Source organism: Pseudophryne corroboree, chromosome 4 (genome assembly GCF_028390025.1).
Source record: "Pseudophryne corroboree isolate aPseCor3 chromosome 4, aPseCor3.hap2, whole genome shotgun sequence".
Taxonomy (NCBI): domain Eukaryota; kingdom Metazoa; phylum Chordata; class Amphibia; order Anura; family Myobatrachidae; genus Pseudophryne; species Pseudophryne corroboree.
In genome coordinates this window covers 941815587-941843221 of record NC_086447.1, presented here as the reverse complement: position 1 = coordinate 941843221, position 27635 = coordinate 941815587, and the positions used below count along the sequence as shown (strand labels likewise).

The 27635-nt window shown below is 44.7% G+C and overlaps 1 protein-coding gene across 2 annotated transcripts; it reads left to right on the top strand.

Annotated features, from left to right (window-relative positions):
- The first annotated feature begins 11563 nt into the window (after nucleotides 1-11563).
- Nucleotides 11564-14548, top strand: LOC134911913 (putative nuclease HARBI1). Of its 2 annotated transcripts, XM_063919863.1 has the most exons (4): nucleotides 11564-12381; nucleotides 12466-12838; nucleotides 13150-13171; nucleotides 14156-14548. In XM_063919863.1, exons 1-3 carry the CDS (start codon nucleotides 11637-11639, stop codon nucleotides 13151-13153), a joined length of 1122 nt encoding a protein of 373 aa, XP_063775933.1. In that variant the 5' UTR covers nucleotides 11564-11636; the 3' UTR covers nucleotides 13154-13171; nucleotides 14156-14548. The 2 variants fall into 2 exon arrangements, with proteins under 2 accessions (XP_063775933.1, XP_063775932.1); XM_063919862.1 differs by lacking the exons at nucleotides 13150-13171; nucleotides 14156-14548 and having other exon boundaries at nucleotides 12466-12929.
- The last annotated feature ends 13087 nt before the right edge of the window (nucleotides 14549-27635 follow it).

Here is a 27635-nt window from a genome sequence, read left to right as displayed (position 1 = left end):
ATTTTTGATTGGCCTGTAGTAGATCTTTAAACCTTTTTGGGGATCTGTGTCTAGCTCCTATATGCCCCACACGTTTTTTCTCTGAAGGGTATAAACTACTAATTGAGCACACATTTCTGGTGCTTCCTAAATCACTCAGCATTTTTAAAATGGAACTCATTATCAACTTTTCTGCTGCGGGGTACACTGGGCTCCAAAAGGATTAACATCAGGGGGTGTAGAGTAGGATCTTGATCCGAGGCACCAACAGCTTTGACCTTCTTCCCAAGATGCATAGTGCCGCCTCCTATATCACCCCGCCTCCGTGCACAGGAGCTCAGTTTTGTAGTTTGTGCCATGCAGTAAGCAGGCACATAACAGGGGGGCTGCTCCAGCAGCCCTGAGAGAAGCTTTTAAAGAATATTGAAGACTTCAAGGGTTGCAGCAGAGACACTGTAAGTGTTAGATGTCAGTCAGACATCTCCTGCTGCAGCTCTATCACCTCCCCCAGCGGCGCTGTATACTCCCGCGCCCTGGTTGCCGAGTACTTACAGCGGAGGCTCCGTTTTTTTTCCAAGTTAGTCACACACATGACCGCTGCTCTCCCGGATCGCGTGGCCACACTCAGGGAGAAGGTAAGTGGGTCCCCTCGACGGGACCCACTGTAAATCGCGATCCTGCGTGGCCGGTGGGAGGCGGGCCGCACGCACTGGCGTGGACACTGTGGTAGTACAGGGACCCCACTAGACCACCAGGGCAAGGGCACAGGTCGGTTTTCTCTCATAAACTGTTTATATAAGCCCACAGTACCCAGTGGTGAAGTCCAGCAGGGGGAAAAGGCTTTGACCTGTAGCTCCTCCCCCAGCCCCAGGGCACCATTTAGAGTAATTGTTCCCACCCTGGGGCTGCATATCTCTCTCTCTCCCTCACTCCCTGTCAGCGTTTGGGCGCCATTTCAGCAAGCAGAGCTGATCCTGGGACTGTTTGGGCAAATCCTCCTCTGTAAAGCCGCCTGCCTGTCAGCGCTGTGCATTTTACAGGACACTTAAGTATTCCACATGTCTGCTGACAGTGTTAGTTAAGAAACAGTGCATTTAGTCAGGGTTATATAGTACAAGTACCCTGTGATATACATCCAGTCTTTACTGTGCATTGTTCTATCTATTAAGTCTATAGCTATACATAGTACTACTCTGTATTGCTAGTCCAGTGCAGTTTTATTGCATGTCATAATTTCTGCATTGTACAATGTGACTATGTGCGTGTGCATATAGCTGCTGTGTGACCTCCATTTCGTGTATCTCACTCAGTTTGCTATCCCTATATTCTATAACCTGAGGGGGCTAAGTGTTTCAGGTTTATCATAATATAGGTAGTTCACAGGATATACTCAGTGTGTATTTTTCTCTGTGATTTTTAGTCACAACATACCTCTTGAATTCCCTGTTTGTGCTGATACACTGCACAGGGGTTCTTGTCAGGTATTGTGCTGATGATATTGTACTGTGTTGCCTTGCATTGAGCTTTTGATTATGTCAGCTACAAAGGGCAACGGAGCTGGGGCTGATCCCACATTGCATGGTGTTGACGCTGCAGACACATTTGAGGATAACATAGCAGCTGAGCGTTCAGGTTCTGGGAGATCCTTACCCCCCAGTGGGACTGTAGCAACGGGGGTGCAAAATGACCCACCTTGGGCTACCTTCTCCACGCTATTGAATACACTGGTCACTAGACAAACGCCCCCTATGGGACCTCCTGTGCCGGTACAACAGCTTATGGTCCCCGCAGTTAGCCCGCCATGGGCAGATCAACTATCCAATCAGTTAGAGCAATTGAACCAATCACTGACTGCTCAAAAGTCTAACCTTCGCCCGCCTAAGACCAAGCAAGCAATTACTTCCTCACAATCCACCAACGTCCCAGACACCTCGTCTGATGAGGATGGCGTTTATACGGACCCCACAAATTCTGATCCTGATGCTTCTGATGGGGAAGTTGTTTCGCAGGTGGATGTTCCTGACTTGTTAGAGGCTATCAGGCTCATTCTTCAGGTTGATGATGAACCGGAGCTTGACACAGCCCCTAAGAAACCGGACAGGTTTAAACGTCAGAAGGTGGTTAAACAAGTTTTACCTCACTCTGCACATTTAGTTGACATATGTCAGGAGTCCTGGGAAAATCAAGGAAAAAAGTTCACACCTCCCAAGAAGATGCTGGCTTGCTACCCCCCTGCTGCGGCGCTTAGTAAAAATTGGGAAACACCCCCGCCAGTGGATTCGCAAGTGGCACGGCTGGTAGTATCCTCAGCTCTGCCTGTAACTACCGTCACGGCCTTGAGAGAGCCAACGGACAAGCGTGTGGAGGGTTGTTTGAAGGCAATCTACACCCTAAATGGTGCGGTGCATAGGCCCACTATTGCAGCGACATGGGCTGCAGAAGCTGTGGAAGCGTAGGCTCAGGAGCTGGAGGTGGAGTAGCCTTCCAATGCTTCTGATCATGCTGGACAATGCCTGTCGTATATTGTTACAGCGTCCCATTACATGAAAGAGGCGGCTTCTGATGCCAGTATTCTGGCGGCCAAGGCTACTGTACGTCCATTTTGGCTCGCTGAATTCTCTGGTTACGGTCCTGGTCTGTGGACATGGACTCTAAAAAAACCCTGGAGGTAATCCCCTTCAAAGGAGACATTCTTTTCGGAGGAGACCTCAACAAGATAGTGGCTGACTTAGCGTCTGCTAAAACAGCATGTCTTCCTAGTACTGCTCCTTCGGTGCCGAAGGCTAAGAGTACTTCCTTTCGCTACTTTCATCCTTCAGGGAAAGCAAAAGGTCAGGCGTACCCAAAACAGGTTCGCACTTCCAAACCCAATAAGCCCAAATCCAAACGGGCTTGGGCTGCCCGTCATCCTGCTTCCAAAACTGACAAGCCTGCTGCATGACGGGGCGGGCCTCCCTCTGGGGGATCCAAGAGTGGGGGGCCAACTTCTAGGATTTACCCAGGAATGGTTGAAGACCACTTCTGATGCCTTGGTATGGGAAGTTGTCACTCAAAGTTACGCCATATCCTTCATGAAACGTCCCCCTCATCGATTTTGCCTGACAGACGTCCCTTCAGATCAGGTGAAGGCAAAGACTCTTCATTCGGTGGTACAGTCCCTCCTGGACACAGGAGTGGTAGTACAGGTGCCTCTGGCTCAGAGAGGCAAGGGGTACTATTCACCACTGTTCCTAGTCCCGAAACCGAATGGGTCTTCCCGGCCCATTCTCAACCTCAAGTCCTTGAACAAATTTGTGAAGGTCTCCAAGTTTCGTATGGAAACTCTTCGCTCTGTTGTTCTGGCCTTGGAGCCTGGGGACTATATGGTCTCACTGGACATACAGGATGCTTACCTGCATATTCCCATTGCAGTGTCGCATCAGCAGTACCAGAGGTTTGCGGTTGGCAACCTCCATTACCAAATTCGGGCGTTACCTTTTGGTTTGACCACGGCTCCGCGAGTCTTCACCAAGGTCATGGCGGTAATGATGGCTGTACTCCGCCGTCAAGGGTCAGGATCCTACCGTATCTGGACGACTTGTTGATCCTGGCAAATTCCCCAGAGATTCTCCTACACCATCTGGATCTGACTATCCAGTTTCTGTAAGCCCACGGGTGGCTCATCAACTGGAAGAAATCCTCCCTGGTCCCTGCACAGAGCTTGGTGCACCTGGGGGCGTTGTTGGACACTTGCAACTAGCGGTTGTTCTTGTCTCAGGAGAAAGTCCTGAAGCTTCAGGACAGGATTCAATGCTTCCTATCTCGTCCACAAGTGTTGATACATTCGGCAATGCAAATGCTAGGTCTCATGGTGTCGGCTTTCGACGTGGTGGAGTACGCTCAATTCCATTCCCGACCTCTCCAGAGGCTAATTCTTGCCAAGTGGGATGGCCTGCCTCACCGAATCAGGTCTCAAATGATCTCATTGTCTCCGGAGGTCCATCTGTTACTGAGCTGGTGGCTTCAGGGCCAACGATTGAGCAGGGGTCGTCCCTTCTGGATCTCCAACTGGGTCCTTCTGACAACGGACGCCAGTCTGAGGGGTTGGGGCGCAGTGTTGGAGCAACACTCCCTTCAGGGTCGGAGTCTTTCCTCCCGATAAACATTCTGGAATTGCGGGCGGTGTTCAACTCTTTGAACTTGGCCCAGCATTTAATACAGAACAGACCTTTTCAAGTACAGTCGGACAACGCCACCACAGTGGCGTACATCAATCGTCAAGGTAGCACTCGAAGCTGAAGTATCACGGATTCTTCAGTGGGCGGAACGCCATCTGCCAGACATATCGGCAGTGTTCATTCCGGGGGTCCTATACTGGGAAGCGGGCTTTCTCAGTCATCAGGACGTACATGCTGGAGAGTGGAGCCTCCATCCAGAATTGTTTCAACTCCTCGTGGACAAGTGGGGCCTTCCATTGTCCTTGCTTCCGGTCTTCGGAGCAAGGACAAGGGATCCTCAAGCAGCGTTCGTGGACGCACTGGCAATTCCATGGAACTTTCGGCTGCCATACATGTTCCCTCTGGTGTCACTCCTGCCCAAAGTAATAAGGAAGTTCAAGCAAGAAGGAGGAATCCTACTTCTGATCACTCCAGCGTGGCCCAGAGGCATTGGTTCTCAGACCTTCAGGGTCTCTCGAAGGAGCGTCCCCTTCTACTTCCGCAGCGCCCAGATCTCCTCATTCAGGGCCCCTGTGTATATCAGGATTTAGCCCGATTGGCTTTGACGGCGTGGCTCTTGAAGCTTCCGTCTTAAGTGCCAAAGGATTTTCTGAGGCGGTCATTCAAACCATGTTGAAGGCCCGGAAACCGGCTTCTGCTCGGATTTATTATAGGGTCTGGAATTCTTACTTTGCTTGGTGCGCATCTAACAATCATGACGCTTACAAGTAGAGATGAGCGGGTTTGGTTCCTCGGAATCCGAACCCCCCCGAACTTCACCCATTTTACATGGTTTCGAGGCATACTCGGATCCTCCCGCCTTGCTCGGTTAACCCGAGCGTGCCCGAACGTCATCATCCCGCTGTCGGATTCTCGCGAGATTCGGATTCTATATAAAGCCGCGCGTCGCCGCCATTTTTCACTCGTGCATTGGAAATGATAGTGAGAGGACGTGGCTGGTGTCCTCTCACTTTGTTTCAGGGGGCTGCAGTGCAAATATCTTTATTCTGGGGACCAGCAGTATTATAGGAGGAGTACAGTGCAGAGTTTTGCTGACCAGTGACCACCAGTATTATACGTTGTCTGTCTGAAAAACGCTCCATATCTGTGCTCAGTGTGCTGCATATATCTGTGCTCACACTGCTTTATTGTGGGGACTGGGGACTAGCAGTATTATATAGGAGGAGTACAGTGCAGAGTTTTGCTGACCAGTGACCACCAGTATTATACGTTCTCTCCTCTGCCTGAAAAATGCTCCATATCTGTGCTCAGTGTGCTGCATATATCTGTGCACACACTGCTTTATTGTGGGGACTGGGGACCAGCAGTATTATATAGCAGGAGCACAAAGAAAAAAGAAGGAAAGGGCTGTATTATCGGTGCACATGAGGAAGATTCGATCTAATTAACGAATCCATCTATATTATTTTAAAATGTAACTTTTATTATTATATATTAAAAATTGGTGCAAGAATGATTATACACAAACTAGGAGTATAGGCGAAACATAGAGGTTAAAATATGACATAGACAAAACATAAAGGTGCAATGAAATATAATAAAGGTGATCAAAAGATTAAAAAATGTGTGTCCGCGTGTTTATTCTAACGTCTAGGTAAATATATTATATTAGTCGTTGATTATATCATTAGTTACTGTGTTTGTCTAGTCAGTAAACGATATTTCAAGGAGGCATTAAAGAGATGTAAGTGAGACGAATATAGATAATGTGTTATCGATTGTGTGACACTCTGTTATAATGCTTGGGTGTATATGTTATTATTACCCCAGAAGGGGAGACACCTTATTAGTTAGGAACTTGTGACGCCTTAAGATAGTTCCAGATCATATAAATATGATCACAGCTCAAAAGGGAGCAAAATCCAGTGTAGCATGTGACAACCTGTTACAGTATTCAGGTGTTGGTATCAGTGTACGTCAGTGTACATTTAAGTACAGTGTTCAATATACACTTTGTCTTTATCCACAAAGAAAACACCTTCTATATTAAGGACTAATGATTCATTGAGGCTGTTCAAATTCAATTCCTATATGCTGAAATACAGTCAAGTAGAATCTAAATTATATATTGTTGAGTGTGTGACATACTATTACCATAAATTCTCACTAATAATACAATTATGGTGTTAAGGTGTACACACTATTTTTATCCCTAGAAGGCAAGCACCTTCTTTATCTGGGATTGGTGACACCTTAGAGTTATTCAGAGTTAGTTCTCGTATCTTGCAATATTCATCATAGTTTATTATCAAATTAAGTATGGGAGACACAATATCATATATTTGATCAATTGTGACATTGAGATGTATACTCTATTTCTGTCCCTAGAAGGAAAGCACCTTCATTATTGAGGACTGGTGACACCTCCCCAATACTCAATATGTTCATAGTATTTCTGCCGTTGCATGGGAAAGCACCTCCATTATTAAACGACACTGATAACTCTTAGATACATGTATATATTAAGCCGATGGATCATATGTCACCACCCAACATTTCACCAAATTACAGTGTAATGGGTTTTTAGTGACTTATATAGATCACATGACTGTAATGTATATTTTCCAAATTAGTTAGAATGTTGATATTAAAGCACAAGAGAAAAAATTATTTTAATATACAGCTTCACTGTGTCCTTAGTGTTTTCATATATTTATTGCAGAATGTATTCTAAACTTCTTATTCCAGTTGTCAATGTCAGCTTATATCACAGGTGTCTCATAACATTTCTAGATTTGTCTCATATAGGTGCAACATATCATCTCTCCACTTCATATAATTGCCTATTATTCCTTATGTCGTTACACAATTCCTATTTGCTAATGCAGTATTGCTGGTAATCTCACTGAGACATTACCTATTGGGTGAGACCACGGTTCTTAATAGTTAATAGTCATCTGTCAGTTACTTTGTACTAGTACTATTAATGAAAGCATCATCCCTGCATTCAGTTTAAATGTGTCCTGAATGCTTCTGTATATTTATTGCCAAGTATAGACTGAAACATTTGTTGCAATTGTCACTGCTAACTGCAAAGTATAGACTGAAACATTTGTTGCAATTGTCACTCCTAACTAGTATCACTGATATCTCTTAGCATTCCTAGGGTCTTTCATATGAGAATACAATGTATAATTTTTCAACTCCACATAATTATATTGCTTCAGAGAACCTGTTTAACTAGTGCTGTGCTGCTTAATGTCTCACTAATTCACTTATCCCTGGACAGAGTCTACTATTTACTGCAACTAATACTCGTCTTTCAGCTAATTAGCACTGATGCTATTAAACAATACTGCAATTCTATATGGGTCAGAACTGACTAGACATTTATCTAACTATCAGACATAGGCCCTCATTCCGAGTTGATCGCTAAGAGTCATCGCATCGCAAATGTACGAAATGTAAGTATCTGCGCATGCGCAAATGCGTGATTACGCATGCGCGAGTACATACGTACGACAACTGTGCAAAATTACTCAGAAAAAATAAAGCCGTAACTGCCAAACGAAATCGAGGAGTGGCGTGGGCGTGGCGGAGGCGAGACTTCGCAATGCTCCGACAAGGGCGTGAAAGTGGGCGTACAGTGTGGGAGTATTCAACTCGCAATGGGCGTGTTTTTCGCAAATAAACATTGTCGCTGTTAAAACTAACATAGGAAACCGTAGCAACATTCACGCAGCAGCAGAGTAGGTCTGCAGTTACTCTACATTTGCGAAGTACTGGTACAAGTGTGTATGCAGTTAATTGGATATCACATTCATCTGATGTCCAATTACTTGTTAATTAATGAGCAGATGAAAGTTACCAACCAGCAATTGTCTGAACACACATTACATGTTTATTCTACTCACATATAAATCTCACACACTGCCAAATAAGGGTGTGTTTTTTGTTGAATTTGTTGTGTAAGCATTTTTTAAACTTGTTTTAATGTGTGTAAGACTCCCAAATACAAGCAAGTGAAAATATTTGTGAAAGTGTTTGAAATCTGCAACATTTGTTACAAATAAACCAACACCCACATAATGCAGCATACACTTTAATTTAGTCTTCAAAGTCACAATAATATTTGCTTATAATATCTCACAATGTTTGAAATGATGTCCTGTTGACCATAGATATTTATAAAAAGCGTCGTGTCTGTTTACTTAATATGGACATTAAAGTGTGGTGCAAAGCATACCTTTTTTTTTTGAATTTTCAATTTTTAAGGAGAATTAGCAGATTGGTCTACAAGTGTCTATATGCTGACCTAATCTTTCTGGAACTGCATTACCTTGAAGAAACTGCTCAAATTTTTACAATATATTTTTTATTACTATCATAATATTTCACAACCTTTAAACAACATGGCTCCACGTGAGTCGCACAGGCAGAGATGGACCAAGCAGCAAGCAGATGGCACTGACAATCATTAGATAGCAGAACTCAGTACTCTGCAAACTTCTGCTTCTGACAAAAGTATATTTTTAAAGCATAAATAAAACATGACACACCCTGCCACACACAAATTTTAAACCAAATGAGAAAGAATTAGGATCCACCACACAAACACAACAATACATAGCACACTAGTAAGAGGAAGATGGCTCTGGTGTTTATACACATAAACTCACAGGCTACAATACATCCAAACAGAAAGAATACATTTCACTAAGAGGGAGTTATCCATTCTGGTCACACAAGCCAGCTCCAAAAATACATAGAGGCAACATCAAAAACATGGGTGCTGGCCATCTGGAGAGACATCACTTTCTTCTTTTTCTCCCCGCCTGAGGCTGTTCTTCTTTGGAAGGTCTGCGGAGCGACCTTCGTTGGGCCTGCCCAGTGGGCTGTTCTTCCTGGGCAGGGGCAGGGGAGGTAGCCGATGTGGGTGGCTCTCTGCCACTGTGGGCAAGGGAGACAGCGATGGCCTGGAGCCCTTGCAAGATGTTATTTGCAAGGGTTTGGAATGAGGAGGCAAGTTGTTCTTGGCCCTGCCTGATCTCTGCCAGACGTTGGCAGAGTTGAGCAACACCTTGCTCAACACAGGTTCGGTGCTCAGTGAGCCGGACAGCTATCTGGCTTACCTCCCGGATGACCCCGTCTTGAAACCGATTTAGGCTCTCACCATACCTAGCGATTTCAAGCAGGATCTCCGGGATAGCAGAGGGTTGGGTGGGGGGGCCAGTAGGAACCTGCAGAGGTGGGATTTGTTGGCCCACACTGCCAGACTCACTAGGTCCCTCCACCTCAGCCTCAACCACATAACCGTCCTGTGACTCAAACGGATCACCCCCCTGTGCTGTGTTTTGTGGCAAGCAAATAGAAGAATGTGTGGGAAAAAAGTAGGATACAAAATTAGTTTGTTATTAGAAATACTGTCAAAATTACAGCCAACTAAATGTGTAAACTTACCTTCCAAGTCATGTCCCGTCAGGATCTCAGGCAGGTCCGTGTCCATATGAGACACCCCTTGGCCCTCCTCATAACTGACACAGGGCATCGCCATCTCCTCCAAGTCAGTATACTCCACAGCGACAGGTGCTCCTCCACCTGTAGCCCTTGAGGCATTCCACTCCGCAGCCCTCTTTGCCTTCAGGCGGGATTTGAAGTCGGCCCACCTACATATGTATTGTGAAAGAGGGACAAAGTAGAGTCTTATTATTTGTCTAAGCTAATATATAGGACACGTGTTCTGCTTGTGTTTGCTAGACATAACATCACATGTAACTACATTTTTTAGTCAACTTAGCACAGAAAAAGGACTGTCAATATGCACTTACCGTCGTCTCACTTCCTGTGATGTTCTGACGACAGAGCCAACGTCATTCACAGATTTTGTGATGTCTCTCCAGATGCGAGCTTTTGAAGCTGCCCCCATGTTTTTTGGGCCTCTATGGATTTTGGACATGGCCTGCGTGACCAAGACACGCAACTCCCTCTTAGTGAATGCAGGCTGTCTTTTCTTCCGTCTGGAGGTAGCCTGTGAGGTTTCTTCTTGTTGGTCATCACCATCTTCCTCCTCACTAGCAGCTTCTGCCTGTTGTGTTTGTGTGGCTAAAGCCAATTCTTCCTCAGTTTGGTCACTTTGTGTGTGTGGCAGGGTAACCCCACTCAATTGTTGTGGTTCAGAAGCAGACATTTGCAGAGTACTAGGTCCTGCCTCTTCAACATCCGCAGAGGCGTATTCCAGCATGCGCCTTTGGCAATCTAGGCGTCTTTTCCGCAATGCCATCTCCTGCTCTGCAATGCGGTCCATCTCTGCTGCGATTTGCTCACGAGAAGCCATGTTTGTGATGACGTGTACGGCGAGGTGTGTGCGCTTATATACCTACGTGCGAAGCGTTAATTCACACAGGTGTACACAATCTGGTTGATTGCACTGCTTATTTAAGGGCCTACTTTGCACGCTGTGAGTGTAGGTAGTTTGGAGTTTCACTTGAGTTTGTTGGCTTGTGCGTGAAGGTGCTATAGGAATTTGCAGAGTGAGTAATTGTCAAGCATACATTTGTCCTTTCGTTTGCGTTTTGAATATAGACATTTTTTTGTTGCGTTTTTTCGTTTGTGAGTATTCAGGAAATCTTCTTGGTAATTTTTTGAATTAAAAGTTTTTTTTTGTTTTTTTTTTTAATTTTTATTAAAAAACAGATATATTTTGCAAGTCCATTTTTGTAAATAAACCTGTGCTTCTTTGATTTGACTGTCATTTTTGTTCTCTTGTAGGAGTTATTTTTTGGGTGAGGAAACCCTTGTATATTTTGAGTTTTTGGTGTGCAAGAAAACACAAAAACTTTATTGATTTTGGATCAGGTAAGTGCCCTTTGCCTGTGTTGTTGTTTGTTTGTTTGAATGGTCTGTATGTTGTTTTTGACTGTCATTTTTGTTCTCTTGTAGGAGTTGTTTTTTGGGTGAGGAAACCCTTGTATATTTTGAGTTTTTGGTGTGCAAGAAAACACAAAAACTTTATTGATTTTGGATCAGGTAAGTGCCCTTTGCCTGTGTTGGTGCCTGTTTGTGTTTGTTCAAAGTGTTGTTATTATGTTTCTTTGCCATTTTGTAAAGACAAGTATTTTTTCTTACCTGGATTGATCTGCAAAGTAGTGTTTTTCTTGCCTGGCCTAGCTACTAAATGGTTTTTTTTTGTTACTTGATTGAATTTTTTCCTTTATTTTATTTTTATTTATATTTGTTTTATGGTGTTTGTGATGTGTTTGATGCTCAGAAATCTAGAAACTTACATTTTTGGTTTTTCTCAAATTAACATATGTAGTTTTTTTTAATATTTTTTTTTTTTTTTTTTTCATTTTGATCCTGAATTGAACCCAGAAATAATGTCGTACGCTCCTGCAGTAAGTTGACTCCACCTTTTTTTATACATTTATTGTTTGTATATTTTTTAATAAATAATTTTGGAGTATTAAACATTTTTTTGTTTTTATCTCAAAAAAGTGTGTTATGTCGATATTTATCGCAGCAGAAGCCCTACCTCCCCAACCCACGCCAGCACTCCCACCCCAACCGCCAGCCCCACAACCACAACCGGCTCCTCATCAACCAAGGCAACGGAGGCGTGCTAGGCCACCAATTTTCAGAACCCGTGTCCTACTTTTTGGGATGCCAGATGATGTGGTGGTGCGTAGATACAGGCTGCCACCACATCTAATCCTAGACACTCTCTCCATAATAGAGAGTGATCTGGAGTCTGAAATTCGGTATCCTACAGCAATACCACCATTGACACAATTCCTTGCTGTGTTACATTTTTTGGCTACAGCCTCATATCAACATGTTGTGGGAGACCTGGTTGGCATGTCGCAGGGCCAGTTCAGTAAGGTCCTGCGGCGTGTCTGCCAGGCTTTCCTAAAGCGGGTGAAGCAATTCATTGATATGCCTTTGGATGTTGGTGCCCTAGATGTGGTGAAGCGGCAATTTGAGGAAGGTGGTAGTCGCTTCCCACATGTTATTGGGGTTGTGGATGGCACACATGTTGCTATTCAGCCACCAAGACATAATGAAGAAATTTATAGAAACAGGAAACTGTTTCATTCTCTGAATGTAATGGTTGTTTGTGGGCCATCCCTCCAGATCCTTTCCCTGAATGCCAAGTTTACTGGAAGTTCACATGATGCATATGTCATTAGACAATCAGGGATATGGCAGAGATTAAGAGCAAGTCAACGAGCAGACATGTGGTTATTGGGTGAGTTTGAAGATATTTTTTATCTTAAAAATAAATGAAATTTTATAATATACTCTTTTTAATTTAAGGTTTTTCCTCAAACAGGAGACCGTGGATATCCTTGCACCCCCTGGCTCATGACTCCTTACCGTAATCCCAGGCCAGGACCACAGATGGCATTTAACTCTGCGCTTACTGCCACTAGGCAGCTGGTGGAGCGCACAATTGGTGTCCTTAAAGGGCGGTTTCGTGTGCTCCACCGCACTGGTGGCGACATCATGTATTCGCCGGAGATGGCAAGTAAAATAGTGGTCCTGTGCGCAATACTACATAATATCGCGGTAAGGAGTAGTGTAGAGCTTCCTCAGGCAGAGGAATTGCCTGATGAGGAGCCAGGGGTTGTTCGACACTTCGGTGGTGGGAGTGTTACACGGAGGGGGAGCCAAGTGAGGGCAAGGATTGTTGCCGAATATTTCAGGTATAGTGTTTTTATATTATTTTTATGTTAAAAAAACAAAGCACAGTATGCTTATGTTTTGTTTGTAATGTTGACATTTTGTTTGAGATTGTAAGGTCATTGTGTAATGGTTTTGGAGTTTTTGTTTATTTGTCATTTTTAAAAAAGTAAAAATCCGTTAACACGTTAAGCTTACAATTTGAGATTAGTACAAAATATAATGTGATGTGGCTAAATAGTGTCCTTATTTGTTTTATATCCTAAAATCTTGATTATTTAAACAAACACAAAAACAAATGAAATTGAATGTTGCCCACTTTGTGACTGTCCAGCTGAATGATCACACAAACTGTGGTGAGTACACAGATATGTTTACAATGTTATTCAAAACTGTGTGTCTCTGTGTCTGTTTGTGTTATGGTTTTTTTTTTTGTTGTTTATTTTTATGCAAAAATTTACTTCTGCGGATGCGTTTTTCCGCTCGTGCGAAATAACACTGCTCTTCACAGCATTGCAAAGATCAATAAAGTTATTAGAAATGACAACAGATTTATGACCAATCACATGCTAACAGACGCTATAAATATATGCCCAAATAAGGAAAACGCCATTGCCAAGATGCGTGCTGCACCGTTCACCAGGCGTGAGCTCCGCGTCCTGGTTGCGGTGATGGACCGCCGCGTAGGCCGCGTTGGGCGCTTCATCCCAAATCGGGTGAAGCGCGAGGCCTACGCGGAGGTCCGCAGCAGGCAGTCAATCATTCAACTTGAGAGGAGATGGAGTGATCTCCGCAGGAGGACTCCCGAGCTGTTGGCGGAGATCCGCCAGCAAATACGTTCTATGCATACACGAAGTAAGTTACATTACATAAGAATATTAGCAAACATTGTGCAAATTTACACTAAGTGGTAGGCTAATTGCAACGCTGAGTGTGTTTTTTTACAAAATAGGACAGTGTGTGTGGTTAGGGCAAACAGTACTGACTGTAGCAAACTGTCACCAAACAAGTGCATGTTTTCAAGAATTAATAACCAGCCAGGAAACTGTTCCCAAATACTTGATCATTGCTGCCTATATAATAAGGTGCCTTGAATAGTGATCTGGTGATGTTGCCTAGACCAATCAATATGACTCAATGGACTAGATTACGGAATGAGCTTCAAAGTAAAAGTTAGGACTCATTTTGTTTGCTGTGGCCAACATGAATAGGATTTATACATGTTTGATTTTCATTTCTAAAAAACACTGTATTTTACATGGAACAGAACATTGAAAATTGAAATTGTTTACTATGTAATTTCACATGTAAACTAAATGTTGTCAAAAATATCATTATAGGACAACAACAACGGCAGACCTCTCCGCCCCCTTCCCCTTCCCAGTCCCCCTCCCCTTCTCACTCCCCCTCCCCTTCTCACTCCCCCTCCCCTTCCCAGTCCCCCTCATCTTCCCAGTCCCCCTCATCTTCCCAGTCCCCCTCATCTTCCCAGTCCCCCTCAGCTTCCCTGGCCCACACCACTTTACACTCCCCTTCTCACCACACCTCTCCATCTCTTTCTGGGACCCCTTCTCCTCCTTCCCATACCCCTTCTCCTTCAACTTCTAAATCACCATCTCTGCCCCCCTCACCCTCTATTGGCTTAACTTTCTCTCCGCCCCCCTCGCCCTCTCAATCAGACCCCCCCTCTGAAATTCCAGCACCAATCCAGCCTCCTTCCCCCATCCAGCCTCCTTCCCCAATCTCTCCTCCTTCCCCAATCCCTCCTCCTTCCCCAATCCCTCCTCCTTCCCCCATCCAGCCGCCTTCCCCCATCCAGCCGCCTTCACCCATCCAGCCAACATCCCCACCCAGTGAATGGGCAGAGGAAGCCCCTGAAGCCAGTTCAGGGAGTGTTCATGTTGCCGTGGAAAGTAAGTTTTTTTTTTTTTAAATGATTACCTACTTACACTTACAATGACAAAACATGCAGTGTTGTACTGTTTGAAATCTTGTACCAAGGACAAAAATTTGTGTTTTTCTTCATGGTGTACATGTTGCATTTACATATTTGTGAGTGTCATTATATGTACAGTGTTTATGTGTGCAATGTTTTGTGTGTCCACTCTAGGTTGACACTCATTAGGTAGCCAGGGTTGCCAGGACAACAGGGTTTATATGTGGTTTTTTTTCTGGGAAACAGTTAGACCTGAGTGGAGTTTAGTATGTTGTTGGTCTTTTACACTTGTGCCTGTGTAGTCTTAATATTTGCACTTACAAAACACATGCTTCACTTTGTTATGCAGCCTAATGACACAGTGATTTGTGTTGTGAAAGTTACACTCACAAAATGACTATTTGTTAAAGTCAAACCTGTTTGCAATTATTTAGTAAGGGCAGCTTTCAGGGAGTGTGGGAATGCTAGGATATGTTGGCCTTCTGAAGATGTTGATATGCAGTGTGATGATGCAGCACCAAACCCCTTAAAAATATTAAAAAAACACTCCAGATGTGAATGAATGCCAACATGGTGTAACAGTGACGAAGATGGTAGTTATCTTTAACATGGGATGTCGCCCATAGCAACCAATACAAATAAACTTTACAATTGGGGAACCACTTCTACAAGATAATCATCTTATTTTGGCTTGTTTGCTATGGGCAACGCTCCATCTTAAAATGAACTCACATAGTAGTAAATGTAGCCCATGGTCTAGAATACTGTAAAAAGTATCCAAAAAAGCCTGAGCAGGCTTGTGTGTTTTTCTGCTAATGATTGTACCATAAACCAGCCATGATGTATAAACTTTGCCATTAAGCATGCCTGTCCAAACTGCGCAACTGCAACTGTAGAGAAACTACACATCCCAGCATGCCCTGACACAGGTTTGGCATTCCCTGGCCCCAAAACTGAGTTAACGCATGCTGGTATATGTAGTTTCACACCAGCTTGAGGGATGCAGTTTGGACATGCCTGCATTAAAGTGTGCTTTGTGCCTTGCTTGTATAATAAGCAATGTGAGTAAGTTAGTAATGTTTATGTTATCTTTTAATTTCAGATGTTGCCGTTGGAGATCCCACATCGTTGCGGGAGATTGTGGGAAACATGAGGCGACATCTCCAGGCCTTGCTGGGTCTGCTAGATGATATGGAAAATTTTTGTTAATTTTTTTATGTTTTTTAAAACCAAAAATTATCTTATCATTTCTAAAAATCTAAAAAAAAAAATAAAAGAAAATTATTATACTTAAGCGGGTGTTTATTATTTAATAATGCAATAAAGGAACAGCAGATTGCAGAACAAACATTTCTTACATTAAACATTTCATACAGCTAACGTAAGTTATTTTAAAAATCTAAAACAAACATGTTATTGGCTAAATAAACATGCAAAAACCTTCATTCACATACAAAAACTCTACTTTAATAAATACACAAAACACATTAGACCAAGCACATTGCAAACATCTATATTTATATTAAACATGTAAATAGAAATAGGTTCTTTTATGGCTTCAAAGTGTTCTTCAGGTATTTATAAAATACTTAATTGATCATGAACATTACAATTCAGTCACTAATTGGATTTGTAATTGAGGAGGGCTTGTGGACTTTTAATTGGAAGGTGTTATTCCACTTAATAGTAAAAAAAAACAATGTGGTGCGTTTCTCCGCAAAAGTGAGCACTTTAACTGATAAATGTGTAAATCTACGACTACCTAGTATTTTTACGAATAAGTATGTGTTAATGCGATGGGTTCGCATTGCTGCGATGTTTTTGCATTGCTGCGATGTCATTTGGCGTACGCCCACTTTGTGTAATAATGCGTGCGAATGAGCAAAAATACGTTGGGGGCGGATGTTCGCAAAATTACTACATTAACGCAACTTTACTAATAGGTTGTGCGAACGAAAAACTTAGCGATCAACTCGGAATGAGGGCCATAGACATAGACATTGAGACACGCGGACACAGCGTGTGTCCGCGTGTCTCAATGTCTATGTCTATGTCTGATAGTTAGATAAATGTCTAGTCAGTTCTGACCCATATAGAATTGCAGTATTGTTTAATAGCATCAGTGCTAATTAGCTGAAAGACGAGTATTAGTTGCAGTAAATAGTAGACTCTGTCCAGGGATAAGTGAATTAGTGAGACATTAAGCAGCACAGCACTAGTTAAACAGGTTCTCTGAAGCAATATAATTATGTGGAGTTGAAAAATTATACATTGTATTCTCATATGAAAGACCCTAGGAATGCTAAGAGATATCAGTGATACTAGTTAGGAGTGACAATTGCAACAAATGTTTCAGTCTATACTTTGCAGTTAGCAGTGACAATTGCAACAAATGTTTCAGTCTATACTTGGCAATAAATATACAGAAGCATTCAGGACACATTTAAACTGAATGCAGGGATGATGCTTTCATTAATAGTACTAGTACAAAGTAACTGACAGATGACTATTAACTATTAAGAACCGTGGTCTCACCCAATAGGTAATGTCTCAGTGAGATTACCAGCAATACTGCATTAGCAAATAGGAATTGTGTAACGACATAAGGAATAATAGGCAATTATATGAAGTGGAGAGATGATATGTTGCACCTATATGAGACAAATCTAGAAATGTTATGAGACACCTGTGATATAAGCTGACATTGACAACTGGAATAAGAAGTTTAGAATACATTCTGCAATAAATATATGAAAACACTAAGGACACAGTGAAGATGTATATTAAAATAATTTTTTCTCTTGTGCTTTAATATCAACATTCTAACTAATTTGGAAAATATACATTACAGTCATGTGATCTATATAAGTCACTAAAAACCCATTACACTGTAATTTGGTGAAATGTTGGGTGGTGACATATGATCCATCGGCTTAATATATACATGTATCTAAGAGTTATCAGTGTCGTTTAATAATGGAGGTGCTTTCCCATGCAACGGCAGAAATACTATGAACATATTGAGTATTGGGGAGGTGTCACCAGTCCTCAATAATGAAGGTGCTTTCCTTCTAGGGACAGAAATAGAGTATACATCTCAATGTCACAATTGATCAAATATATGATATTGTGTCTCCCATACTTAATTTGATAATAAACTATGATGAATATTGCAAGATACGAGAACTAACTCTGAATAACTCTAAGGTGTCACCAATCCCAGATAAAGAAGGTGCTTGCCTTCTAGGGATAAAAATAGTGTGTACACCTTAACACCATAATTGTATTATTAGTGAGAATTTATGGTAATAGTATGTCACACACTCAACAATATATAATTTAGATTCTACTTGACTGTATTTCAGCATATAGGAATTGAATTTGAACAGCCTCAATGAATCATTAGTCCTTAATATAGAAGGTGTTTTCTTTGTGGATAAAGACAAAGTGTATATTGAACACTGTACTTAAATGTACACTGACGTACACTGATACCAACACCAGAATACTGTAACAGGTTGTCACATGCTACACTGGATTTTGCTCCCTTTTGAGCTGTGATCATATTTATATGATCTGGAACTATCTTAAGGCGTCACAAGTTCCTAACTAATAAGGTGTCTCCCCTTCTGGGGTAATAATAACATATACACCCAAGCATTATAACAGAGTGTCACACAATCGATAACACATTATCTATATTCGTCTCACTTACATCTCTTTAATGCCTCCTTGAAATATCGTTTACTGACTAGACAAACACAGTAACTAATGATATAATCAACGACTAATATAATATATTTACCTAGACGTTAGAATAAACACGCGGACACACATTTTTTAATCTTTTGATCACCTTTATTATATTTCATTGCACCTTTATGTTTTGTCTATGTCATATTTTAACCTCTATGTTTCGCCTATACTCCTAGTTTGTGTATAATCATTCTTGCACCAATTTTTAATATATAATAATAAAAGTTACATTTTAAAATAATATAGATGGTTTCGTTAATTAGATCGAATCTTCCTCATGTGCACCGATAATACAGCCCTTTCCTTCTTTTTTCTTTGTGTATCTACCATAGCTGTAGTTGGTTGCACCCCCGGAGTAAATGGTAATTACCAGTAACGTAATAGGGGTCTGATATTGAACTTATGTTTCATACCTTTATTTGACGAAAAAGAGTGAGTGTGCAGATACAACATTGGTCTTTATATAGCAGGAGTACAGTGCGGAGTTTTGCTGACCAGTGACCACCAGTATACGTTGTCTGCCTGAAAAACGCTCCATATCTGCATACCTCCCAACTTTTGGAAAGATGAAAGCGCTGCGCGTCGTCCCGAAAGGGGGGCGTGGCCTCGCCCGTGATAGGCGTGGTCTTGCTCGAGTGGGCGTGGCCTCACCAAACGGGCCATTTACCTGCTTTTTGGGGGCGTGCCAGCGCTCCCCGAGCAGCTGGGCACCCCCCGCTCCCCTCCTAGCTCTGAATACATGCCGTGCGCGTGCGCACAGCATGTATTCAGTGATCACCGGCTGCTTTGCAGAGCAGAGCAGTGGGTGATCAAAGCCTCCCCCAACTGCCCCCCCCCCACACACCCGCGGGACACTGCTGCCCGTGGGTGGGACAGCGGGACAGGGTCAGAATAGTGGGACTGTCCCGCTGAAAGCGGGACAGTTGGGAGGTATGTATCTGTGCTCAGTGTGCTGCATATATCTGTGCTCACACTGCTTTATTGTGGGGACTGGGGAGCAGCAGTATATTATATAGGAGGAGTACAGTGCAGAGTTTTGCTGACCAGTGACCACCAGTATACGTTGTCTGCCTGAAAAACGCTCCATATCTGTGCTCAGTGTGCTGCATATATCTGTGCTCACACTGCTTTATTGTGGGGACTGGGGAGCAGCTGTATTATATAGCAGGAGTACAGTGCAGAGTTTTGCTGATCAGTGACCACCAGTATACGTTGTCTGCCTGAAAAAAACGCTCCATATCTGTGCTCAGTGTGCTGCATATATATCTGTGCTCACACTGCTTAATTGTGGGGACTGGGGACCAGCAGTATTATATAGGAGGAGTACAGTGCAGAGTTTTGCTGACCAGTGACCACCAGTATACGTTGATCTATTACTGGCATATAATTCCACACATTAAAAAATGGAGAACAAAAATGTGGAGGGTAAAATAGGGAAAGATCAAGATCCACTTCCACCTCGTGCTGAAGCTGCTGCCACTAGTCATGGCCGAGATAATGAAATGCCATCAACCTCGTCTGCCAAGGCCGATGCCCAATGTCATAGTAGAGAGCATGTAAAATCCAAAAACATAAAGCTCAGTAAAATGACACAAAAATCTAAATCAAAATCGTCTGAGGAGAAGCGTAAACTTGCCAATGTGCCATTTACGACACGGAGTGGCAAGGAACGGCTGAGGGCCTGGCCTATGTTCATGGCTAGTGGTTCAGCTTCACATGAGGATGGAAGCACTCATCCTCCTGCTAGAAAACTTAAAAGAGTTAAGATGGCAAAAGCACAGCAAAGAACTGTGCGTTCTTCTAAATCACTAATCCCCAAGGAGAGTCCAATTGTGTCGGTTGCGATGCCTGACCTTCCCAACACTGGACGGGAAGAGCTTGCACCTTCCACCATTTGCACGCCCCCTGCAATTGCTGGAAGGAGCACCCACAGTCCAGTTCCTGATAGTCAAATTGAAGATGTCACTGTTGAAGTACACCAGGATCATAGGCGTGCGCAGCACATTTTATTAGGGGGTGCACTGTTGGAGGAGCGTGTCTAGCACCATCTATTGACGGTCAACGCAATATAAAATATCCACCCATGTACCAATCCTAATAAAGCAGATACATTGTCAGATCTTGTGGTGTGCACCAAACAAACACCCCTGATGGCACTCGCTGCAATTACACTGCTCGTTCTCAGCCTGGTCTGGCTCCCCCTCTCTTTCCCCTGCAAGCTGCAGCAGCTTACTTACAAGTCAGTCACTCACTGACACTGACAGTAGCAGACTAGTACTGCCGCTGCTGGAAAAATGAGTGACGTGTCAATGCTGCTGCCGACCGCCTGCCAGTATTGAATTTGTCTTCCTAAGAGGAATGCTGGCTGCATGCTGATCCTCATCAGTGGCTGGCGTTGGCATATCATAGAAGGAGAGAGGTGGGCGTGTGACGGGTGGGCGTGCGAGCAGCATGACGTCATCACGTCACATCACGCTGTTTTTGTACATTGAGGTGGAGCCGGGAGTTTGAAAGCCGGTGGCAGTGGCACCCTTGATTAACCCAGGCGCCCGGTCAGTAATGCAATCCTGACAGGGTGCAGTGCAGAGGGGACAGTAATCAGCCTGCTCGGCGATCGCTGCATCAGGGATGTGAGATCGGGGTGCCAGACATTAGGGGGTGCCTGTGCGCACCAGGCACCCCCCCTGCGCACACCTATGACCAGGATGAGGATATGGGTGTTTGCTGACACTGAGGAGGAAATTGACAAGGAGGATTCTGATGGTGAGGTGGTTTGTTTAAGTCAGGCACCCGGGGAGACACCTGTTGTCCGTGGGACGAATATGGCCATTGACATGCCTGGTCAAATTACAAAAAAAATCACCTCTTCGGTGTGGAATCATTTTAACACAAATACGGACAACAGGTGTCATGCCGTGTGTTCCCTTTGTCAAGCTGTAATAAGTAGGGGTAAGGACGTTAACCACCTCGGAACATCCTCCCTTATACGTCACCTGCAGCGCATTCATCATAAGTCAGTGACAAGTTCAAAAACTTTGGATGACAGAGGAAGCAGTCCACTGACCAGTAAATCCCTTCCTCTTGTAACCAAGCTCCTGCAAACCACCCCACCAACTCCCTCAGTGTCAATTTCCTCCTTACACAGGAAAGCCAATAGTCCTGCAGGCCATGTCACTGGCAATTCTGACGAGTCCTCTCCTCCCTGGGATTTCTCCGATGCATCCTTGCGTGTAACGCCTACTGCTGCTGGCGCTGCTGTTGTTGCTGCTGGGAGTCGATCGTCATCCCAGAGGGGAAGTCGGAAGACCACTTGTACTACTTCCAGTAAGCAATTGTCTGTCCAACAGTCCTTTGCGATGAAGATGAAATATCACAGCAATCATCCTGCTGTAAAGCGGATAACTCAGGCCTTGGCAGCCTGGGCAGTGAGAAATGTGTTTCCGGTATCCACCGTTAATTCACAGGCAACTAGAGACTTGATTGAGGTACTGTGTCCCCGGTACCAAATCCCATCTAGGTTCCATTTCTCTAGGCAGGCGAAACCGAAAATGTACACAGACGTCAGAAAAAGAGTCACCTGTGTCCTAAAAAATGCAATTGTACCCAATGTCCACTTAACCACGGAAATGTGGACAACTGGAGCAGGGCAGACTCAGGACTATATGAGTGTGACAGCCCACTGGGTAGATGCATTGCCCACACCAATCATACCATATAACCTGGAATATAAGCAACCAGTTAACAGTATGAACAAAAACAGTATCAGTCAAAGACCGATTCCAACTGTAACATAACCCTTATGTAAGCAACAACTATATACAAGTCTTGCAGATTTAGTCCGCACTGGGACGGGCGCCCAGCATCCTCTACGGACTAGGAGAAAAAGATTAACCGGTAGGTTAAAATCTTATTTTCTCTTAAGTCCTAGAGGATGCTGGGGACTCTGTAAGGACCATGGGGTTTATACCAAAGCTCCAAACAGGGCGAGAGAGTGCGGATGACTCTGCAGCACCGATTGAGCAAACGCGAGGTCCTCATCAGCCAGGGTATCAAACTTGTAGAATTTTGCAAAAGTGTTTTAACCCAACCAAGTAGCTGCTCGGCAAAGCTGTAATGCCGAGACGCCTCGGGCAGCCGCCCAAGAAGAGCCCACCTTCCTCGTGGAATGGGCCTTTACTGAATTAAACGGCAATCCTGCCGTAGAATGAGCCTGCTGAATCGTGTTACAGATCCAACGAGCAATAGTCTGCTTAGAAGCAGGAGCGCCAACCTTGTTGGCTGCATACAGGACAAACAGAGCCTCTGTTTTCCTAACCCTAGCCATCCTGGCTACATAAATCTTTAAAGCCCTGACCACATCCAGGGACTTGGAGTCCTCCCAGTCCCCCGTAGCCACAGGCACCACAATAGGTTGGTTCTTATGAAATGAAGAAACCACCATAGGTAAAAATTGAGGACGAATCCTCAACTCAGTTCTATCCACATGGAAAATCAAATAGGGGCTCTTGTGGGACAAGGCCGCCAATTCGGACACCCGCCTTTCCGTTGCCAAGGCCAATAACATGACCACCTTCCACGTGAGAAATTTTAATTCGACCGTTTGAAGAGGCTCAAACCAGTGAGATTTCAGGGAACTTAACACCACGTTAAGGTCCCACGGTGCCACTGGGGGCACAAAGGGGGGCTGGATGTGCAGCACTCCCTTCACAAAAGTCTGGACTTCTGGGAGAGAAGCCAATTCCCTCAGAAAGAATATAGATAGGGCCGAAATCTATACCTTAATGGAGCCTAACTTCAGGCACATATCCACTCCTGTCTGTAGAAAGTGGAGAAACCGGCCCAGATGGAAATCTTCCGTAGGAGCATTCTTGGCTTCACACCAAGATACATACTTCCTCCAGATACGGTAATAATGCTTCACCGTCACCTCCTTTCTAGCCTTTATCAGAGTAGGGATGACTTCCTCTGGAATACCCTTCCCAGCTAGAATTCGGTGTTCAACCGCCATGCCGTCAAACGTAACCGCGGTAAGTCTTGGAACACGCAGAGCCCCTGCTGCAACAGGTCCTCCCTTAGAGGAAGAGGCCACGGATCTTCTGTGAGCATTTCCTGAAGATCTGAGTACCAGGCCCTTCGAGGCCAATCTGGAACAATGAGTATTGTCTGTACTCTTTTTCGTCTTATTATCCTCAAAATTTTTGTGATGAGAGGAAGAGGAGGAAACACATAGACCGACTTAAACACTGCTACTGCCTGAGGGTCCCTTGACCTGGCACAATACCTCCGAAGCTTCTTGTTGAGGCGTGACGCCATCATGTCTATTTGAGGAATTCCCCAGAGACTTGTTATCTCTGCAAAAACTTCTTGATGAAGTCCTCACTCTCCTGGATGGAGATCGTGTCTGCTTAGAAAGTCTGCTTCCCAGTTGTCCCTTCCCGGAATGAAGACAGCTGACAGAGCGTTTACGTGATTTTCCGCCCAGCGAAAAATCCTGGTGGCTTCCACCATCGTGACTCTGCTCCTTGTCCCGCCTTGGCGGTTTACATGCGCCACGGCTGTGACGTTGTCTGATTGGATCAGAACCGGTAGGTCGCGAAGAAGATTCTCCGCTTGTCGTAGGCCGTTGTATATGGCCCTCAATTCCAGTATGTTGATGTGTAGACAAGCCACCTATCTTGACCATAGTCCCTGAAAATTTCTTCCTTGTGTGACTGCTCCTCATCCTCGCAGGCTCGCGTCCGTGGTCACCAGAACCCAGTCCTGAATGCCGAACCTGCGACCCTCTAGAAGGTGAGCACTCTGCAGCCACCATAGGAGAGACACCCTGGCCCTGGGGGACAGCGTTATTTTCTGATGTATTTGTAGATGGGACCCGGACCACTGGTCCAGAAGGTCCCACTGAAAAGTCCTCGCATGAATCCTGCCGAAGGGGATGGCCTCGTAGGCTGCCACCATTTTTCCCAGAACTTAAGTGCATTGATGAACTAACACTCTTTTTGGTTTTAGCAGGTCTCTGACCATGTTCTGGAGGTGCTGGGCTTTTTCCGATGGGAGAAAAACCTTCTTTTGTTCTGTGTCCAGAATCATGCCTAGGAATGATAGTCGTGTCGTTGGAATCAATTGTGACTTTGGCAGATTGAGAATTCCAACCGTGCTGTAGCAGCACCCACAGGAAGAGCGACACGCGCTTCCGCAATTGATCTCTCAATCTCACTTTTATTAGGAGATCGTCCAAGTATGGGATAATCCTGACTCCTTGTTTGCGCAGGAGCACCATCATTTCCGCCAACACCTTGGTGAAAATCCTTGGGGCCGTGGAAAGCCTAAACGGCAAAGTCTGAAACTGGTAATGACAGTCCTGTACAGCGAATCTCAGGTACTCCTGATGAGAGGGATATATGGGGACATGAAGGTAAGCATCCTTTATGTCTAGTGACACCATAAAATCCCCCCCTTCCAGGCTGGATATTACAGCTCGGAGCGATTCCATCTTGAATTTGAACTTTTTCAAGTACAGGTTTAGGGATTTTAGATTTAAAATGGGTCTGACCGAACCATCCGGCTTCGGGACCACAAACAGGGTTGAATAATACCCTTTTCCCTGTTGGACCAGGGGAACCTTGACAATCACTTGCTGTTGACACAGCTTTTGAATTGCAGCTAACACCACTTCCCTCTCTGGGGGTGAAGCTGGTAAGGCCGACTTGAAAAATCGGCGAGGGGGCACCTCTTCGAATTCCAGCTTGTAGCCTTGGGAAACAATTTCCATCGCCCAAGGATCCGCGTCTTAAAGACCCCAGATCTGGCTGAAAAGTCGAAGGCGTGCCCCCACAGGTGCGGACTCCCTTAGGGGAGCCCCATCGTCATGAGGTGGATTTTGTAGAAGCCGGGGAGGACTTCAGCTCCTTGGAACTAGCTGAAGCTGGCGTTCTTTTTCCTCTACCCTTACCTCTGGCAAGGAAGGAGGAACCCCGACCTCATCTGGACTTATGCGACCAAAAGGACTGCATCTGATACTGTGGAGTTTTCTTTTGCTGTGGGGAACAAAAGGTAAAAAGGTAGATTTACCCGCGGTAATTGTTGACTCCAGGTCCGTGAGCCCCTCCCCAAACAACACTTCACCCTTGTAAGGTAAAACCTCCATATGCTTCTTCGAGTCTGCATCACCCATCCATTGGCGGGTCCATAGAGCTCGTCTCGCAGAAATAGCCATGGCATTGGCTCTGGAACCCAGCAGCCTAACGTCCCTTTGTGCGTCTCTCATATATAAGACTGCATCTTTAATGTAGGCTAAGGTTAATGAAATGGTATCCCTGTCTAGGGTATCAAGGTCAGTTGACAAGGTATCTGTCCATTCTGCAACTGCGCTACACACCCACGCCGATACTATTGCCGGTCTGAGAAAAGCACCCATATGCGCATAAATAGACTTTAAAGTAGTCTCCTGTCTGCGATCAGCAGGATCCTTGAGGGCTGCCGTGTCCGGAGATGGCAGCACCACCTTCTTGGACAGGCGCGTTAAAGCCTTGTCCACACTGGGATATGATTCCCAACGTACCCTGTCCTGTGCAGGGAAAGGATACGCCATAGGAATCCTTTTGGGAATCTGCAGTTTTTTATCTGGAGTTTCCCAAGCTTTTTCAAACAACTCGTTATTTTATTGCAATAATCATACAGTGAATACTTTTTGTCACCCTTGGGTGTAATTTTGCATCATCGTAGTCGACACTGGAGTCAGAATCCGTGTCGGTACCAGTGTCCACTATTTGGGATAGGGGACGTTTCTGAGACCCAGAAGGGCCCTGTGACCCAGTCCAATCCGTGGATTGACTCCCTGCTTTCTCCCTGGACTCTGCTTTGTCCAGTCTTTTATGTAATGAGGCCACACTCGCATTTAACATAAGCCACATGTCCATCCAATCATGAGTCGGCGTTGCCGACGGAGACACACCACACATCTGCTCCACCTCTTCCTTGGATGAGCCTTTCCGCTTCAGACATGCCAACACGCACGTACCGACACCCCACAAACACAGGGATATATCTACAAGGGGATAATTCCCCACCAAGATCCTTTGGGGAGACAGAGAGAGAGTATGCCAGCACACACCCAGCGCCAAACTTACACTGGAACAACCCAGATAGCGCTTTTTATATATATACTCAATGTTATACACTCACTGCGCCTTAAACATGCCCCCCCCCCTCTTTTCAGCCCTCTGTCACCGAGTTCAGCTGGGGAGAGTCCGGGGAGCCAGCTTCTCTGCAGCGTTCTGTGGAGAAAATGGCGCTGGTTAGTGCTGAGGGATCAAGCACCGCCACCTCGAGCGGCGGGCTACGGTCCCGCTTCAATATACAAAAAATGTCAAGGGTACTATTCATTTACTGCCTCCGCAGCCTAATGTACCCTTTTTATTGCCAAACAGAGGTTTATTGCTGCACAGGCCGCCCCCCCCCCCCCTGCGTCCTGCACCCATCAGTGCCCGTTCTGTGTGTGTAGTGTGTGGGAGCAATGGCGCGCAGCATTACCGCTGCGCACTTACCTCAGTGAAGATCTGAAGTCTTCTGCCGCCTTGAAGTCTTATTTTCTTCCTATTCTCACCCGGCTTCTATCTTCCGGCTTTGCGAGGAGGACGGCAGCGCGGCTCCAGGATGAACGGCAGGTTGAGACCTGTGTTCCGACTCCCTCTGGTGCTAATGGTGTCCAGTAGCCTAAGAAGCAGAGCCTATCATTTAAGTAGGTCTGCTTCTCTCTCCTCAGTCCCACGATGCAGGGAGCCTGTTGCCAGCAGTGCTCCCTGAAAATAAAAAAAACAAACAAAATAATTTTTCAGAGAAACTCTGGAGAGCTCCTCTGTAATGCACCCTATCTCCTCTGGGCACAAGATCTAACTGAGGTCTGGAGGAGGGGCATAGAGGGAGGAGCCAGTGCACACCCATACTAAAAGTTCTTTAGAGTGCCCATGTCTCCTGCGGAGCCCGTCTATACCCCATGGTCCTTACGGAGTCCCCAGCATCCTCTAGGACGTAAGAGAAATGATGGTTCTCCTTTGCTAGCAAGGAGTCACAATTATCCCATACTTGGACGATCTCCTGATAAAGGCGAGAACCAGGGACCAATTGGTTCA

Excerpts from the sequence above, each read along its gene's own strand:
- LOC134911913 (XM_063919862.1), top strand. The coding sequence starts at position 11,637 with ATGTCGATATTTATCGCAGCAGAAGCCCTACCTCCCCAACCCACGCCA. Across the intron at positions 12,382-12,465 it reads AGCAGACATGTGGTTATTGG|GAGACCGTGGATATCCTTGC; the intron begins GTGAGTTTGAAG and ends TTCCTCAAACAG.